The sequence below is a fragment of the Diospyros lotus genome, chromosome 7, assembly GCF_014633365.1.
Source record: "Diospyros lotus cultivar Yz01 chromosome 7, ASM1463336v1, whole genome shotgun sequence".
Lineage (NCBI taxonomy): Eukaryota > Viridiplantae > Streptophyta > Magnoliopsida > Ericales > Ebenaceae > Diospyros > Diospyros lotus.
In genome coordinates, this window is record NC_068344.1 from 36,520,713 (window position 1) to 36,538,240 (window position 17,528).

Genomic DNA, 17,528 nt, shown 5'->3' on the forward strand with positions numbered 1-17,528 from the left:
TTCCTATAAAGCACGGAAACGGCTCGGAGACGTTGATTTGGCGTTTCCCGTTTCGAAAACGCAAAGACGGCTTGAAATGGCATTCGGAACGTTTCTGTAAATTGCGAAATGTTCTGGGGGCGGTTTTGCAATTTACAGAAAATATGGGAAATACGTTTCACACTTAAAACGCATTTCCAGCGACCACGGTCGCTCACCTACAGTGAGGAAGACAATGGTCACCGAGAGGCGAGGCAAGGCGAGATATGGAGTGTGCAGCGACGGTCGAGGCAAGAAATGGTGTACGGCGGTGGGCAACGACGAGGGTGAGAGGCAAGCGACGGTGGCAGAAACTCTTCGACTATGAGAGAGGCGAGATCGAACGCGATGGTGAGGGTAAGAGACTCGTCGATGGCGAGAGAGGCGAACGACGGTGGTAGAGACGCTTCGACTGTGAGAGAGGCGAGACGAATGCGAGGGTGAGGGCAAGAGATTCGTCGACAATGGCGAGAGAGGCAACAACAATGGCAGAGATCGACTGTGAGAGATGTGAGATCGACAGCGAGGGCAAGGGTAACAGACGCATCAACGACAAGAGAGGCGACGAGTCAGTGACGGTGGCAGACGGAGGAAATGACGACAGTCAGCCATTGACAACAAGGGGTGTGGGTCTCTCTCAGGGCAGAGAAAAACAAATCTAGAGTTTGCAAAATTATAACTTAATAATATTTATAATATATAAATTATATATTAATTTCACATACACTCCTATATGTTTTAAAATTACAATTTATCCCACGTTTTCGTTTCTTAACTTTTAAAAAAAATATCATTTCCACATTTTCCGTTTTCGTGCAACATAAGTCAATTCCCTAATGGCCAAAACTAATAGAATAAAAAAAAAAAAAAATCATCAATTCAAAACCTTCCTTAACCATTAGTCAAATTTTACATATTGAGATTTTATTATAACTCTACAAATATATTATTTCATTTATGGGGTCAGTTCTAATTGGTATATTATATATTTATATAAATATCACTTTAAATATTTAAATAATATTTTTATATAATTAAATTGGATTTGGAAAGGCAGGGCTTGGGCCTGGAAGGAAGTTACAGAGGTTCCAATGATTGAGGAGTTTTTCTTAGTTCTTAATCCCGTGGAAGCTCCTCCGCTTCATCCTTGGGTCATTCACTCGCACCTAAAGCGTGTGACATCGACCCTCACACGTGTCACCTCCTCAGTTGTCCCCTCCTTTATTTTATCCCCTCCCCGCCCCCTTCTTCCCCCCCCCCCCCCTCCCCCCTCTTCTCTCTTTCTCTCTCTGGCCTTTGCACTTTCACATACTGGTTCCGAATGCGGAGCTCTCTGATGGAAACTACCAACCCGTTAGAAGAAGAAGAGGCTACCCGACCCGACACGGTTCCAGATTTAGCGTCAACGTGTTCCACTGCATCCTCGGTCTTTGGCAGCGACGATGTTCCCAGCAGCTCGAGCTCCGGCGATATATCGGCCGCCAGCAGCAGCTCCGGGGAGATGCCGGCGGCCCTGGTTTCCGTGCGCCGGCTCCTAGGATCGCCGGCGCCGGAGCCGGTGGAGACGCCGAGGCAGAAGTGTGTCGGGAGGGACAACAAGGGCGTCACGTGGGGCTTCACTTCGGTGATCGGGAGGCGGAGGGAGATGGAGGACGCCGTCGCCATCGTCCCGGGCTTCATGGCGCTCACGTGCGATCACGTGGGAGGCTGCACCGCTCCCGCTTCTCGATGCTCCGGCGAGATCTCGCCGCTCCACTTCTTCGCCGTCTACGACGGCCACGGCGGCTCCCAGGTTCAATCCTCAATTCACTCAAATTTTTTGCTGGGTTCCTCCAAATCTCAATACACATATAAATGCAGATATATAGTTGCTATTATCTATGAAATCATCCAATAATTACTTCTAATAAACAATTCTTAGTAACCATTCAAAATTCATTCCCATCTTTGCCATCAGATCTTCTTTTTTCTAATTCTGAAGAAGAGAGTGTTTTATGTTCATGTGTTACTGTGCATACATACATACATACATTTGTATGTATATACACACACAATATATATATATATATATGATTGAGCTCTGACAAGGTAGGACACGTAACAGAGCGAGAGTGGTCCATCACTAGGGAGATTATGGTGCGTTTCCTTTTCGTTCTGGACACGTGGTATCGGAGTTTGTGCAAGGCATGGAAGGGGAATGCTATCGTCACGAGCGTGGCGCATAATTTTCGTTACACCAGCATCCTCATTGCCCGCCACGGTGGCGAGTGAGTTCCCACCACCCCCGCCCCCTCCCCAACACATCATTTCTTTAACATAGGTCAAATGGCCTATCACATGACGTCTCTCTCTCTCTCTCTCTCAAGTCAGAGCCCTTCTCTCATTGGTGAATCAAATATACGCCCGACACCAAAAGATTTAACTTCGAATAATACATCCATTGAATATTCATTTATATATAATATATATGTATGTATGTATGTGGGCAAATCACCTAAACATGAAATATTTACAATTTAGGCTGTTGAAGTGAGAGATCCAAAAATGTATTAGATTTGGTAGTAAGTATGCTTTACATATTTGTTTGATTAATAAACATGAATATTTGTTATGTTTTTAATCTTTTTCTACCCCTTTTGGTAGCTATGCTCTATGCCATCGACTGTCTCTCCTCTTAGGAATCTCTATTATATATAGGTTTTTTCAGATTCAATGGAGTCTTCCATGTCGGTCTTTGAATAGAACCACTCCAACTTCAATACAAATAATCTCATTTGTATTTATAACCCGTAGAGTTTATATATCTATATGTATTAAGATGGGGTAGATCGATGAAGGCATTAATTAGGTGGGTTAAATTTCTCGTGAAAAATGCTATATATATAATGACAAATAAGTTTTACAAACAACTCACACAAATTGATATAATACATAAGAATTTTATTCAAAATTAATTCATAATAATGATTTATTTGTCAATTATGAGACTTTATTTGGTAAACTTAATGGTGGGGATAGCGTTTCCTGTTTCTCATGGATTGAACAGCACGATAATCAAAAGGATTCCTTTGTTGTTGGAGAACAGTGATGAAGGTGGGGCCGGGTTGCTTAATTTTGTGGTGCGCCACGTTTGATCCTACACATGGACGGTGATTCATCGAGTGTCTTCTTCAACTTTGTCCGCTATGACTATGATTGTTTCCCGAGTAGAATCTTCAGAACCCTTGCTGCTTGCCACCTGGCTTTCTATTTTCTAAAGGCATCTTTTTCCTCTTCTAGCTTTGCCCCCTCGACCAACTTTCCTTGTTTCTTTCTTTTTTCTCCAGAAGCTTTCTTCGGCTTGTGGTTTGTGGGTTTCGGCGTCTTTGGGGGAAAACAAAGTCAAAAAGTTGTAACTGTATGTGTAACACCCAAGGTTTCTAAAAGTAAGCATTAAGATAATAAGATGTCTACTGAATTGACTTGTAAATAGAAACTCTAATTATCGAGTAAATGGCCAAAGAGTTCAAGATGTCTGTTAGCAAATTTGGGTACCTGTTAAATCACCAAAAGAAGCCAACAATACAGAAGTTTTCCCTTTTCAATGTTTGTACTGGCAAAGAGGCAGTGTTTGCTTTTATGCATGATTGATTCGGTTGTACTTGTCCTATATATGATGTGTTTAGGTAAGGATAGGATGATCTCAGATTAAACAATAATAATAACACACTGGATCTTATTCTCACAAAGTGAGAACAGCTCTATGAATTTTAGCTTGCTAAATTTTTAGTCTAGGCATGTCAAACCGGCCGGGTAGGACTGTACTTGCTCTCTTAGATAGGGTTGGGCCGAGCCGAGCCCAACTTGTCGGGGCTTGTGACCCTCCCCAAAAACAGATCAGCCTGGCTTGGTCCCCTAGGCCTCTCAGCTCGGAAACCTGACTTAGTGGGCCTAGCCTGAATTCATTTTTTTTTAAATAGAAAAGTTTTAACTTTTTATACTGCAGTTTTTGTTTTAAGTTTTTGATATATAATTTAATAAGTCTACTACTTTTAAGATTAAAATTATAAAGAAGATATTATAACACAATGACAATCTATAAAAAATTATTTAAACATTATTCATATGATCATTTACATGAACTCAATGCGTCAAGTGTCAAGTTTCAAATTAAATATTAAAATAACATATAGTCATATGCAAAAAATGATAATCACCTTAAATAAATGATAAATATATATTTCTTGAATAAGAAATGTTGGACAATGAATGATTGGACTTTTTATAACTTTTAAATATTTATAAAATTTAATATAGTTTCAAAAATGGAATTGGATATTAGAAACTACAAAGTCTAAATTATTAAAAGATAAAACTTTCAATTTTCAAACTCTTAATTTCTAAATTTTTTATTTTAAAAGTAGAATTTGTATTTTTATATCCTATTATTTAAATATATAAATATAATTTAAAAAAATTAAATTTTAGAACTATATTAAAAACAGTCAACCCAACGAGCTTCTAATGGGCTCGGCCTGTCTAGGCTCTCAAGCCTGGGCCTTACTCCTTTCGTGAGCTTGACAAGTCAGCTTGGCTCGGCCCCAAGGACCTATGTTTCGTTAATGGCTCAAGCTTGACTTTTACTTTCCAAATCCATCGGCCTGTTTTTAAAGGATTGAACATTATAGGGATTCGCTTGACTAAATCTCAAAAGAGATGTTGGTCATACCTTAATATTTTTTAAAGAATCTAAAAGGACGTGGCACCTCTTTTGGTGGGATTAAGGCTTGATACATTGTTATTGTTGGAAAAAGATTTGGCATGTATCTTTTCTTCCTTCTCTCGTATGGTGCATATTAGACTAGTTCTCAAATTCTTCTGGGTGAAGTTTGAGATTTGCAGGAGGGATGTCATAAAACGGCCAAGTAAATAATCTGACTTGCAACATGATAAGCTGATTTGATGCTGAAATTGTCATCTCTTGAACCGATCAACTCTCTTTTTAGAAGTTTTCAGGACTTGGTATTTCAAGAATCAAGAGGCAAGGTTGAATTAGTCTGTTTTATATGCAAGAAAGTCGAAGATATGTTCTTCTTTTCTGTAGCTTTAACCTTTAATTTTTGGGTCATGATGTCCTATTAACCAAGAAATTTTGACACTTGATCTCAATACACCAAGGAGAACAAGATAGTGGAATCCTCTCCCCCAAACTAGTTTGAATACAGGTAAGCAACGATATGAGTAAAAGTTCAGCATCTATCTAATTGTGCTTTAGAATGTATTTACGGCTTAAACATCTACCATCATTTATTATTCATCTCATTTGCCTACATGTAACTACTAGCGCTTGCATGCTTCTGATTTGAAAACTTGATGTTCCGACTAACTTTACATATATAAATAGGTGGCTAAGTTCTGTGCTAAGCGAATGCATGAAGTGGTAGCAGAGGAGTGGGATAGAGAAACAGCTGAAGGACGTGAAGCTGAAGGACGTGAATGGCGGCAGAGGTGGGAAGCAGCATTCTCTAATAGTTTTGAGAGGGCTGACAATGAAGTTATGGCAGAGGCACCAGAAATGGTTGGATCAACTGCTGTTGTGGTGGTTCTATCAGGTTGCCAAATCATTGCATCCAACTGTGGTGATTCAAGGGCGGTGCTTTGCCGTGGGACTGAAACAATCGCCTTGACTGTTGATCAGAAGGTGAATTAACAACGTGTGAAATTCAAATGTCATCGTTCTTTTCATTTTAATTTCACACATAATTTTGTGGGTTGCATGAAGCCCAAGGTCTTGTTCCCTTGGTTGAAGTATTTTGTAACTTCATGCATCCATAAATCAAATGGGACTTGGAGAAAGAGTGACGGGGAGAGGTTATTTGGCCTCATTTTGCTTTTCCTATCTGAAACAGATGCACAGAATTTCTAAATTTCCAGGCTTAAAGACAACTGTTTTTGTTGCTTTCTACAGCCTGATAGAGAAGATGAACTGACCCGAATTGAAGCCGAGGGAGGGAAAGTTATAAATTGGAATGGTGCAAGGGTCTTAGGAGTCCTCGCCATGTCCAGAGCTATAGGTATTTGCCCATGTGCAGAAGTTTCTAAATCTCTGGAACTAAAGCCCGATTCAATACAATTGCTTGGGAAATAATCTTGTGTGTGCTGGTTTCAGGTGATAGGTATTTGAGACCATGGATCATTGCTGTTCCTGAAACAATTTTCATGACAAGGAGTGAAGAAGATGAGTGCCTGATCCTAGCGAGTGACGGCCTTTGGGATGTCATGACAAATGAAGAGGTGGGAGAGGTGGCTCGCCGCATCTTAAGAAGGCGGCGCAGGTCCACGGTGGACAGTGACATTCCGTTGGCGCAAGTTGTTGCTGAGAATCTCACTGAAATAGCTTTTGGGAGAAACAGTTCTGACAACATTTCTATCATTGTTGTCGATCTAAAATCAAAGAGAAAGACTCAGCCAAAGCAATAGAATGGGAGTAAAGTAACTTGCTCTTTCTCTTTTACCCCCTTCACCCCCACCCCCCCAACAAAAAAACAAAAATAATAATAAAATAATTGACTTCATCTGGTTCCAACTTTTCTAGAAGGAACATATCACCCTGTTACACAAATAGGTGGCTATATTCTTCTTTCAATCCCTGACTTGTATAGAGAGCCTGGCAGTAGACTGGTGCTTGGTAACAACCAGAAACTGGTCTGTTGCTGTGGTACCTAGTAGATCAATTCCTAATCTATTTTGAGTTGGTTTGGTCAACAAAAACTAAATTTTGTGAAGAAAACAAGATTGTTCTGTTTGATGTTTAAAAATGAAGAAAATATGGTGTTCCTTTCTTTCAGGCCTGTAAGAATATTACTAGTTTCTTAATGCCACACAACCCAAGTACGAAGGAATTTCAAACTTGGGGGGAGATGTAAATTTTAAAGGATTGGTTCATGAATAAACCAAACTAGGCCTTTTCTTTGGTTGTATTGTTTCTTTTCGTTTCTATTCCTTTTAGAAATTTAATTGATGAATACTCATCAGGAGAAGGATGGTTTTGTCAACCACATCGGTAAATAGCTTAGGATGGATCTCTAGGAAGGTTCTGCTTGTTTCCTGAATCGAAATTGTGCTCATTTCTCATTAGATTATGTTGACTACCATATACAAGAAGGTGGTTATGCATCTGTTTTCAAATGCACTATGATTAGTACACCACAGAAAATGAGACAGTGAGTTTGATGTAAGCCCTGGCTATTTACTTTGAAGGCTGGCAAGGCTGAAAAAGGCGCCACGCTGGTTCTTTAGCTGAGCATAGCTTCCTTGCTCTACTACCTTCCCATCTGAAAGGAAGGCAATGGAGTCGAGTTTCCTGATGGTGTTTAGCCGATGAGCCACCACCACCGTAGTCCTTCCAACCATGATCCTGTCCAGTGCTTCCTGCACCACTTGCTCGGATTGAACATCAAGTGCACTGGTAGCCTCATCCAGCAATAGTGTGGTTGGATTCCTAATTATTGCTCTTGCAATTGCAATTCTTTGCTTTTGTCCTCCTGATAACTGCACGCCCCTCTCCCCACATCCTGTTTCATACCCGTCTTTCAGTGCCCTGCAAAAAAGTTCAATTCATTAGGAAGTTCATCTTGAGATGGCCATGCTTTGGTTAACTTAAATCTTCTCTTGCCCTCTTTCTCTTGATTTCTGTGTGTGATTTGTGGGATCCACAGAAGATATTTATGTTGAAAAGGATAGCCACACTTACGAGATGAACTCATGAGCGTTGGCAGCAATGGCAGCCTCGACAACCTCATTCTCTGATGCGCCGGGCTTCCCGAACATAATGTTGTCCCTGATGCTGCCTGAATAGATCACTGGCTCTTGGCTAACCAGGGCCATGTGCCTTCTGTACCAGGTGATGTCAAGTGATCTTATGTCCATCCCATCCATCTTCACTGTCCCCTTCTCCGCATCATAAAATCTCTGAATCAATGCAATCACTGTTGATTTGCCACAGCCACTTCTCCCCACAAGTCCAATGCTTGTCCCTGCTTTAACCTCCAAGCAAAACTGCTTCAACACTAGTTTCTTTGCCCGGCTTGGATAAGCAAAATCAACCCTCTTCATCTCTATATGCCCAGCCATTTCCTCCATCTTGGTTCCATTCCCCGCACTATAAGATCCTGGAATTAGTGATTGTCGATCTAGAATGGCAAACACAGATGCCACAGCTGCAGAGCCTTTGGCTATATCTGAAGTCATACTCCCGGCATCAGCTATAACTTTCCCGGTACTCACCAATATGAAGAATGTCTTGAACACATCTGCTGCTGAAATATCTCCTGAGTTTACTAATCTTCCACCATACCAGAAATCCAGTGCCCAGCACAAAAAGGTCAGGCACTGAGCAGACCCCATTCCAAGCCCTGCAAGCCAGGACTTCTTTCTAGCCTCCTTTCTCGGTTCATCCTGAGCCTCGTCGAAGAGCTGAAGAATCTTTTTTATGCTTCCAAATGAAGTCACAATCCTGTGATTGTACACTGATTCAACAGCAATTTGAGTGCTCTGATTTTGAGCCTTGACGAAGTTTGATGTAATACTCGACAGAAGAACTTTTCGCATGTAGAAACATAGGATTGTGAGCGGTTGGACAGCAATCATAAGGAGTGCAAGCTTCCATGCTATGACTAGTCCCATAACCAGCGCAATGGTCACAGAGGAAACGGTTTGGACTATAAGAGAAACTCTATCCGCGACAAGGGATTTCACCATGGAAGCTTCATTGTTCATTCTAGCACACAAGGCCCCACTTGAGTTCTTCTCTTCATCAAACCATGCCGGTTCAAAGCTCAATATTTTCTCGAGCATTCTCAATCTGATCCTCGTTGTTAGCTTCTCCCCCATGTAAGCAAAACTGTAGTGTTGCAAGATATTTACAACGATGGAAATCAAGGCGAGTGAAGAGAAAATCAAAGAGTATGTCCTAATTCTAGCCTCCACTTCCTCATGACTAGGTGAGAAGAAAGCTGAAATCATCCCCCCGACTGTGATGGCATAGACAGGCTGCACTGCACCGAAGGCCATGGCCGACAAACTTCCAACTACACCTTGTTTCCACTCAGGAGAGTTCACAGACAAGAGCCTCGAAAAGTATGGAGGCGGGTAAGGTGCAGGCTGAGGTTCACCGGTGGTGGGTAATGGCGTAGGAAATATAGCCGGGCTCGATCTGCCTGCGCTTAGCCTGGCAGCACTGCCTTTTGCAGCAGAGGAGGGATGTGTTTCGAGAGGCTGCTCCTGATCATCGACACTGAATTGCCGCTGCAGCTTTGCTAGTTTTGCATAGTGACCATCTTTCCGGTTGATTAGCTCATTGTGCGAGCCTATTTCAATAACACAACCATCACTCATTACTGCGATAAGATCTGCATTTCTCACGGTTGAGAGCTTGTGGGCTACGACCTGATCGAAATCAACAACCGAATCTCATTCATTTGTAGTCTCAAAAATCAACCTGATCAAGATGTGTTGGCTGTTCTTTTAGGATACGTTACCAAAGTGGTTCTCCCCATGGAGGCTTGATCTAGAGCATGTTGCACCAGTGTCTCGGATTCTGAATCGAGTGCACTTGTGGCTTCATCAAGCAAGAGAATCACGGGGTTCTTAATAATGGCTCTGGCAATGGCAATTCTCTGCTTCTGCCCACCCGATAAGAGTGCTCCTCTTTCGCCAACCTGTTGCATCGTAAACACTTATATAAAAGGCATTCTCAGTACAAGAGGCAACGAATACTACGAGGGATATCATTCACGCACCTTGGTCTCATACCCTTCCGGCAGCTCTCTGATGAAATTGTGAGCATTTGCAGCCATTGCCGCGGCCACAACTTCATCCATAGTTGCATCAAGCTTCCCAAACATGATGTTCCCCTTTACAGATGTCCCAAACAGGGCATGCTCCTGGCTAACAAGCCCCATTTTGCCTCTAAGCCATTTCAACTTCATTGCCTTTATATCAACACCATCAATGGACAAAGTCCCACCATCCGCATCATAGAACCTCTGCAGCAATGCAATGACGGTGGATTTGCCACTTCCACTGGCACCAACAAGAGCCACAGTCTTCCCGGCCTCGATTCTGAGGCTGAAATCTTTGAGAACAATGGAGTCCGGGCGAGAGGGGTAGGTGAACTTGACATGTTCAAATTCCACTTCTCCCCTTATCTTGTCTAGAACAATTCCTTCTGTGTCTTCCCCATCGATTGCTGGGATCCGGTTGATCCTATCGATGATTCGGGATGCTGCAACTGCAGCCTCTGTCAAGTACTTAACTTCTGGAAGTGCCATTCCAAGGGACCTGCATATATATACAATCAAACATAACACCCAATATAAAGAGAGTATATGCTTGCTATATATATATATATATATATATATATATATATAAAGAGAGTTGTACACAGCTACTTATATGGTACCCTTTCAATAATTAGGAACAAGTATATGCTTGCTATATATAGTACTCTGAGTGAATTAGGAATAATTTCATTGACAAACCCTCAATTACACCCAATCTATTTAATTTTTCTCAACAAAAAAAAAGAAGGAAAATTGGAGGTGTAAACCACTTTTGCTTTCAAATTATTACTTCATCCATGTTTATTAGATTTTTCTAAAAATTGTTAAGAGTAATTAGTCACCTAATTTGTTTGTTCCTAAAAGCTGGCTCCACTTTAAATGACAGAGAAATCTTTTCGTTAAGCGATCACCATAAATTTCATTTACTTTGAGACACATTATTAGATAACAATAATTTTTTCTAAAATTCGAACACTTATACGAGATAATAAACACTTATACTCAACTCCGTCTTACATAAACAAACAATCTCTTCACTAAAATTGTATTGAATTCAAATTTAGACAATTCAAACCCCCCCCCCCCAAAAAAAAAAAAAAATGTTAAATATAAGATTTGTTTATCTAATCTAAAATTTTGTGAGTTTAAGATTTCTGACTTATTATATTTTTTTTCTATAAGTAGCCATATAATATATTGTAACTAGACATTAATTAGGGTATACTTTACACAATGATTCTCATCTCAATGAGATTAGATATATCGGGCTTTTGAGTTAAAAGTGAGATAGCGTTATCTGTATAGTAAAATTTTGCTCCTACTTCCCTACAATCAATCATAGCATATATCTACGAGATTGATATAGCTTGCTGTATAGCCATTTAACAATCAGAAACATCCAAACATATTTCCATATACTCATTTTGTTACATATATATACAATCAAACATAACATATATCAATGTTACGTCTTTTTGAAAATTCAAAGAAAGCAAGGAGAGCCCATATTGCAAATGAAAGCAAAATTCACTGTTCAGAAGGGAAAATTCAAGAACCCTAAAATGAAAATTAATATAGTTAAGAAGGGAAACTTAGCAGAAAGAAGTCAGTGTACTTACACTCCCCCCATTATGAATGCAATGCCTGAAGCATAAATTTGTCCTCCACTCTCTGCCTTGTGCATAATCAAGTAGCTTCCATACCAAGCAAGGAGAGCCCATATTGCAAATGAAAGCCCTGTGCTGCCCACAGCAACACCTTTTTCGCAGACGAACCAAATATTAGCTAGCTATTTTAATTAGTAACAAATATATGTAATAGTTAATCCATTATTTAATTAATAGATTAACTTATGATAGAAATCACTGTTCAGTAGAGATCGGTAGATAAGTATAATTAATGAGCATATTCTATTACTGCCATAAATATATGTAGAGGCTAGCATTTTAGAGTAGAGAGTGTAGAGTATGGGAATTTGATGAGAAATACTCAGAAATAATAGTAATACAGTTTTCTTTCTCCTATAATTCATGTGGGTATTTTGAGTTTCGATCCTACTATACCTTTTACAATTCCTTTCTGAATCCCCAGCTTCGTCGTCCGATCGAGGATCGACGAATATCTGTCGACTATAGTCTTCTCGGCAGTGAATGAATAGACAGTTTTGATGGAGCTAAGAGCCTGCTCCAGTATGGCATTTGCTTTGTTGTACTCCTTAAAGGACTTGCTGGACAAATAGAGAAGGGTCTTTCCATAGATTAATCCTGGAATGATTAAGAGAGGCACAGTTGGTAGTGCCACTAAAGCCAGCCTCCATGAGAAGTAGGCTGAGAATCCAATTCCTGAGATGAACTGTGATGCGTGCATCACAAACTTTGGCACCTGTGAGAGAGAACCCAAAAAACAAAAGATTAGCATTAAAAAGTTTGCTTTGACCTTGTCACTGAAGCCTAGTGAGGGTATTGGGGGTCACATATATGACAATGGAAGCAAGTTCTGGAAACTTTGACACTGCTGGCTGTGAATGTTTTGTATCAAGATCCATACCCTCTCACTGAGAACTTCTTGTATCAATGAAGAATCTTTTGATATGCTGTTGATTATCTCTGAAGTGGTTGCTTCTTGCGAATCGAAAAACCCGACTTCTTGTCTTAGAACAGCTTCCAGATATCGGTAACGAATCTTCAGCACCTGCCTCTCACTGGTTTTACTCCAGCAGTAACCCTCTGCAGAGATTTGTTAGAAACATTTTATTTTATCAGTGCATTTGTGTTTTCTGTCATATGGATCAATCAATCAGCAGTGAGGCATATTTAGGGTTTAGAATATAGGGTTTAAGGCAAAGTCATGATCTAGTTTTGCCGAGGAACATATCCAACAATACTCCATTACCAAAAGAAAAAAGAAAATGAGAGAAAATAATTACCCATGAAAGCCGCCACCATGACTGCTAATCCCAAGAATACAAAATACAAAGTGCACTGAAACGGAAACCCCAAAAAAGTAACTACAAGCTGAGAAAGAGAGAACAATTAATCAAAGAGAATGGTAATGAATTTTCTCACCTTTTCAACTTCATCCATGAAATTCTCATTACTATTCTGGTTCTTGCCATAGCCCAAGATGTTAAAAAGGCGGTTAACATACAGCAGCAAACAGTTTGTTGACATGCCATCTCCAATAGCTCCCAGAGTACCCAACAACATGAGCAAAATGTCTGCCCAATCAGCATACCTGAATATCACAGCCAATTTCCCTCTCCCCACCTCATTCTTAAATGAAAAACCCATCTTTTTACTAGGCTGCAAAGCAAAATGAAGCTTTGGTTATGGCAAGGGCCTCGAGAAATACAAATATTATCCCAAAAAGATCGAAAATGAAGCTTAATTGATCTCTGCTATAGGGAATAGGGTGGCCATTGCAAGCATATAAATATGCCCACAAAGTGGCTAATGGTTTTTCCCAGAAGAAACCCTCTAGTGGAACGTTCAATAAAGAGTGATGGCGGCTGGCTATTGGCTATATGACCACTGTGTCATTTTCCTCTATACCCTTCCATTCTAATTGGTTTCTTTAAATGTTGATTTTGTCGGGGTTATGATAGGAAGCTGCTTTCTATAGCTAGTCCTTTTAATTAAAGTCTGCTTTAATTTGTTTTCAATTATATGATAATTGTTTATGGGATCATGGGGTTTTCGTAGCTTTGGCTCCAATATTATTAATTAAATATATATCTTTAAGAAAAGCAGTTCAAAGTGTGACCTAATTCTAAGAATAAAAAAATAATCCACTCGGAAGAATTGCCACATCTTGTTAAGTTCATCAAACTTGAGTTATTTTTGAATCAAGAAAAAGAATTCATAAAAACGTGGAGAAGATATGGAAAAAACAGTATAGATTCTGCATTAATTTTAGAATGGTAGCATATTCCTTAAAACTGTAGGAACAAAGAACTGATCCAAGCTGTCCTAGATCTTTTGGAGATTGCATTATTTCATTTTCTAATGCATGATTGAGCTAACTATGATCTAATAAATCCAAACTTTTAACCTCCCATATATATATATATAGAAGTTAATCGAGAACCTAGCTAGACTAGATTTGGCTCGCTCACAAAATTATTATTGATTGTCTTATGCTTTAAAAAGTGAGTTTTATTGTAATCAAGAGATTTGAGATCTCTCCCTAATTGGATTAGGTGACCAGGATCCTGATGAGTGTTACAAAGATGTTATTAACTATAACAATATCTTTGTAACATTCCATTTAATTAAATGCTGGCTAGTGATTAAGGTTAGCAATGCACTTGCAAATTTTGGATTCAAATTGATTTGGCCTTGTTAATTAGATGTCTATCAGTTAGAAAAAAAAAAAAGAAAGCAAATTAAACAAATTTGACAGTGCTTTAGATAACAGGTGATATGTATTTGGATTGTGGGAACATTCCAATAAACAAATTGAAAATACTTTTTGACTGCAACTACTGGTGAAGAAATGGGTTTCTCTGAAGGAATTTGAAGGCAATATCTTGCAAAGAACATGTCCCATGACATATATTCATGAACCCTTTAATTTGCATTCCAGTCCATATGTCTATATACTGTAATGGCATAAATTTAAGACAGGAATAAAAGCAGCTTTATACCCCCTGAGGTTCTTTCCTTTCCAAGATAAATCGTACTTCAATTGTATACTTTGCCCCTCAAATGACACTTTTTAGTGTAATGCTTAAGCTTTATGACTTTATCCTTTTCTTTCCCTTTCTATTCTTTTTCTGAATTTGTTTTATATACATATATATCTATACAATATCTATGTATGTATATGTACCTTATGTATGTGATATTTTTAATTAGAATACCCTTATCATGAAAGTCAATTACCCTTTTCCTGCTTTTTAACTTTGTAAGTTAAATTGATGAAATTTATATAATTTTTATTAGGTATATTTACAAAAAAAAAAAGTATCATATTTTCTTTTATAAAGAGTTTTAATCAATGAGTGTCATATGTCACGATTCTCTCTACTATATTAAAGAAAATTACTCACATCTTGAATACTCTTCTACTTATTTCAGAAATCTTAATTACCAAGAATCTTGGTCAACAATTATATAAGGTAATCACTTTAAAAATCTCATTTGCTCTGTTAAAGGTTAAATTATATAAATAATTTAATTTTTAAAATGTAAAGACGAATATTCCATTAAATTTACTACTATATTACTGGCTCTTTCAATACTAAATACTAATATTTTCAAGATGTGATAATTTAATTTGTTGTAATATTTGCTCTCTGCAGTCCTGGATATCCTGGGATATTTCCAAGATCTTTGCTCTGTTATTAATGAACTATTATAATCAAAACTCAACTGGTAGTTTTATTATATTAATTTCTGTGGCAGCCAATCCAAGTTATGCTCTGTCTATTTTCTCCATGAAAAGGGGGACTTGTTGAGCCCACAAAGATGGTAGGGAGCTAGCCTTCCATAGGACCATAATTGCCTGTTGTATTTATTGATTAGATCAATGAAACCCTAGTGAACAAATTTTAATTAAAAGTTTGTCATCTGATTAATCTCTCATATGCAGATTCTCTGTGCTTCAATATATATAAATTGGACATTGATTTCATTAATATATATATATATATTTATATATTTGGAGTACAAACCACTTAAATATTAACCAAACTAATTAATCACCATAATGGGATTAATACTTATAATTTTGGAATTTTAAAATTAAGATTCTTAAGAATTTTGGACTAGTTAAAGGTCGGAACCAAATTAGATTTACGTTTGGTTCAATTAACCAGTTTACGTTTTAATAACATATTATATATTTTATCTTATTAATAAATAATATAATTTATTTTCAATTAATTTTTGATCTTGGACCAATTTTAAATTCATTAATTGATTCAAATTAATTATAGTTTATAGGAAGATATTAATTTAGTTGTTGAAATGGGATAAAGAAAGATAACTTAATCAGGCAACTCCATCAATTAGTAATCAATTACTAGAAAAAGTAAATGACTTTAAACCAAAAACTAATAAAGATATACGAGTGCTAAATAACTATCAGGTTGATTATCAAATTAACCGAATTTCTCGAATCGAATAGATTAAATATTTTTTAAAAATTGAATCGAATCAACTGAATAATTACTAGAACAAAAAAATTGAAAAAATAAAAAACAAAAATAACAAAGTGCAAACAGATAGAAATAATTAGAGATGAGCAAAATTTTGATTAAACTGAAATAACCAAATTGAAACGACCAATTTTGGTAAAAAAAATGACATCATTTTTTACCTTTTAGTTGATTTAATTATTTTTATTTTTTTAATAAAGTGACCAAACTAAACCAAAATAATCAAAAAGTTTAAATTTAAAAATCAAATAAAATTAATCTAGAAATTAAACTAAACCAAACTACTAATTTCGACCTATTTGATTCGGTTATTTTCATTTTAATTGAAATTTTATATACCGCTACACGTAAGTACATTTTTATCAAAATTTTATTTAAATACTTAAGGTTTAGTATTTTAATAAATATTTTATATTAATTAATATTTTATATATTTATATTAATATGATATAAAATATAAAATATTTATTATTTTTTATTAGGGGGGCTTCACATGAATACAATTATTTAATATTTAGTGGCATGTTCGAATGGCAACTTTGATTTGATCACTTTCTTTTAAAATGATTTCTTTTTCCCATTTAGTGGAGTTGCCACCTTATTCCAACTGAAAAGTTAAGTCGGATGCTCATTTGCATTTACTCTCACATTATAAACGTGCATATATATATATATATATATAAATGTGATAATTATGAATTAGAATTTAAAGTTGATTGTGATTAAAAAATATATACAATTAGAGATTTATATAATTTTTTTTATATATATTTATAGATGAATTGTAAATTTATAAATAGATAATTAATACATTAAAATTATTATGACAATATCATCATAACGATATTTTGTTCTTTTTATTCATAATTTTTTTATTTTAATTTTTTACATAAAATTTTTATATTTTTTTTATATATTTAATGGTTTGATCATAATTTATTTTCGATTCTAAATTCGTATAATAAAAATTTATTGTGTGACATTGCAATTTATTCTTTAATCTTTTTAAGTACAATTTAAAAGTCATGAGTTTAAATTGAGTTAATAAAATTAATATTTATTTTTAAATAAAAGATATTTTATGAACATAATTTTATAATACTAAAATAAGATATTTATTCACATAATAAAAGTAGCAAAATTCGTGCCATATTTAACACGTGCGGAATTCATGAAAGCTGCAACGGTCACTAAATCATTATTAGTTTATGAGGCATTATGGAAAAGCAAAGTTCTTTGTCCTAATTAGGAACGCTATCCTAAGAATGCGGTCTTTACCTAACAAAAAATAAATAAAATCCTAAGAATATGTTTCGCTAAAGTGAGCACAAGTTCCAGATTAAGCATCAGAAAATTCTGGCTGTCTATTCCTTTGAAAATGCATTCCCACCATAAATACATAAATAAATAAAAGCAAAAATAATTTATGTTTTCAACTGCACGTGCTCTTTTTTGACATTTGAAAAAAAAAATTATTTTTTTTTATAAAAAAATATCATACTCACAAATAAAATTTATAATAATTTTAT

At 36.8% G+C, this 17,528-nt stretch overlaps 2 protein-coding genes across 2 annotated transcripts; one reads left to right on the plus strand and one right to left on the minus strand.

Moving 5' to 3' along the window:
• Positions 1-1,279: 1,279 nt before the first annotated feature.
• Positions 1,280-6,844, plus strand: LOC127806223 (protein phosphatase 2C 56-like). The gene is made up of 4 exons (XM_052343365.1): positions 1,280-1,810; positions 5,402-5,698; positions 5,966-6,071; positions 6,167-6,844. The coding sequence occupies exons 1-4, from the start codon at positions 1,340-1,342 to the stop codon at positions 6,475-6,477; spliced, it is 1,185 nt and encodes a 394-aa protein (XP_052199325.1). The 5' UTR covers positions 1,280-1,339; the 3' UTR covers positions 6,478-6,844.
• A 253-nt stretch (positions 6,845-7,097) lies between these two features.
• Positions 7,098-13,259, minus strand: LOC127806222 (putative ABC transporter B family member 8). The gene is made up of 9 exons (XM_052343364.1): positions 12,905-13,259; positions 12,766-12,820; positions 12,387-12,565; positions 11,903-12,221; positions 11,459-11,597; positions 9,798-10,338; positions 9,537-9,716; positions 7,751-9,444; positions 7,098-7,597 (listed from the first exon to the last, which is right to left on the minus strand). The coding sequence occupies exons 1-9, from the start codon at positions 13,127-13,129 to the stop codon at positions 7,243-7,245; spliced, it is 3,687 nt and encodes a 1,228-aa protein (XP_052199324.1). The 5' UTR covers positions 13,130-13,259; the 3' UTR covers positions 7,098-7,242.
• Between the last annotated feature and the right edge of the window lie 4,269 nt (positions 13,260-17,528).

What these genes read in the sequence shown, in the direction of transcription:
- LOC127806223 (XM_052343365.1), top strand. Translation starts at nt 1,340, where the DNA reads ATGCGGAGCTCTCTGATGGAAACTACCAACCCGTTAGAAGAAGAAGAG. An exon ending in CCTTGACTGTTGATCAGAAG is followed by an intron (nt 5,699 to 5,965) that starts GTGAATTAACAA and finishes TGCTTTCTACAG; the next exon opens with CCTGATAGAGAAGATGAACT. An exon ending in CGCCATGTCCAGAGCTATAG is followed by an intron (nt 6,072 to 6,166) that starts GTATTTGCCCAT and finishes TGCTGGTTTCAG; the next exon opens with GTGATAGGTATTTGAGACCA.
- LOC127806222 (XM_052343364.1), bottom strand. Translation starts at nt 13,129, where the DNA reads ATGGGTTTTTCATTTAAGAATGAGGTGGGGAGAGGGAAATTGGCTGTG. An exon ending in CATGGTGGCGGCTTTCATGG is followed by an intron (nt 12,566 to 12,765) that starts GTAATTATTTTC and finishes AAATCTCTGCAG; the next exon opens with AGGGTTACTGCTGGAGTAAA. An exon ending in TCAGAAAGGAATTGTAAAAG is followed by an intron (nt 11,598 to 11,902) that starts GTATAGTAGGAT and finishes TCTGCGAAAAAG; the next exon opens with GTGTTGCTGTGGGCAGCACA.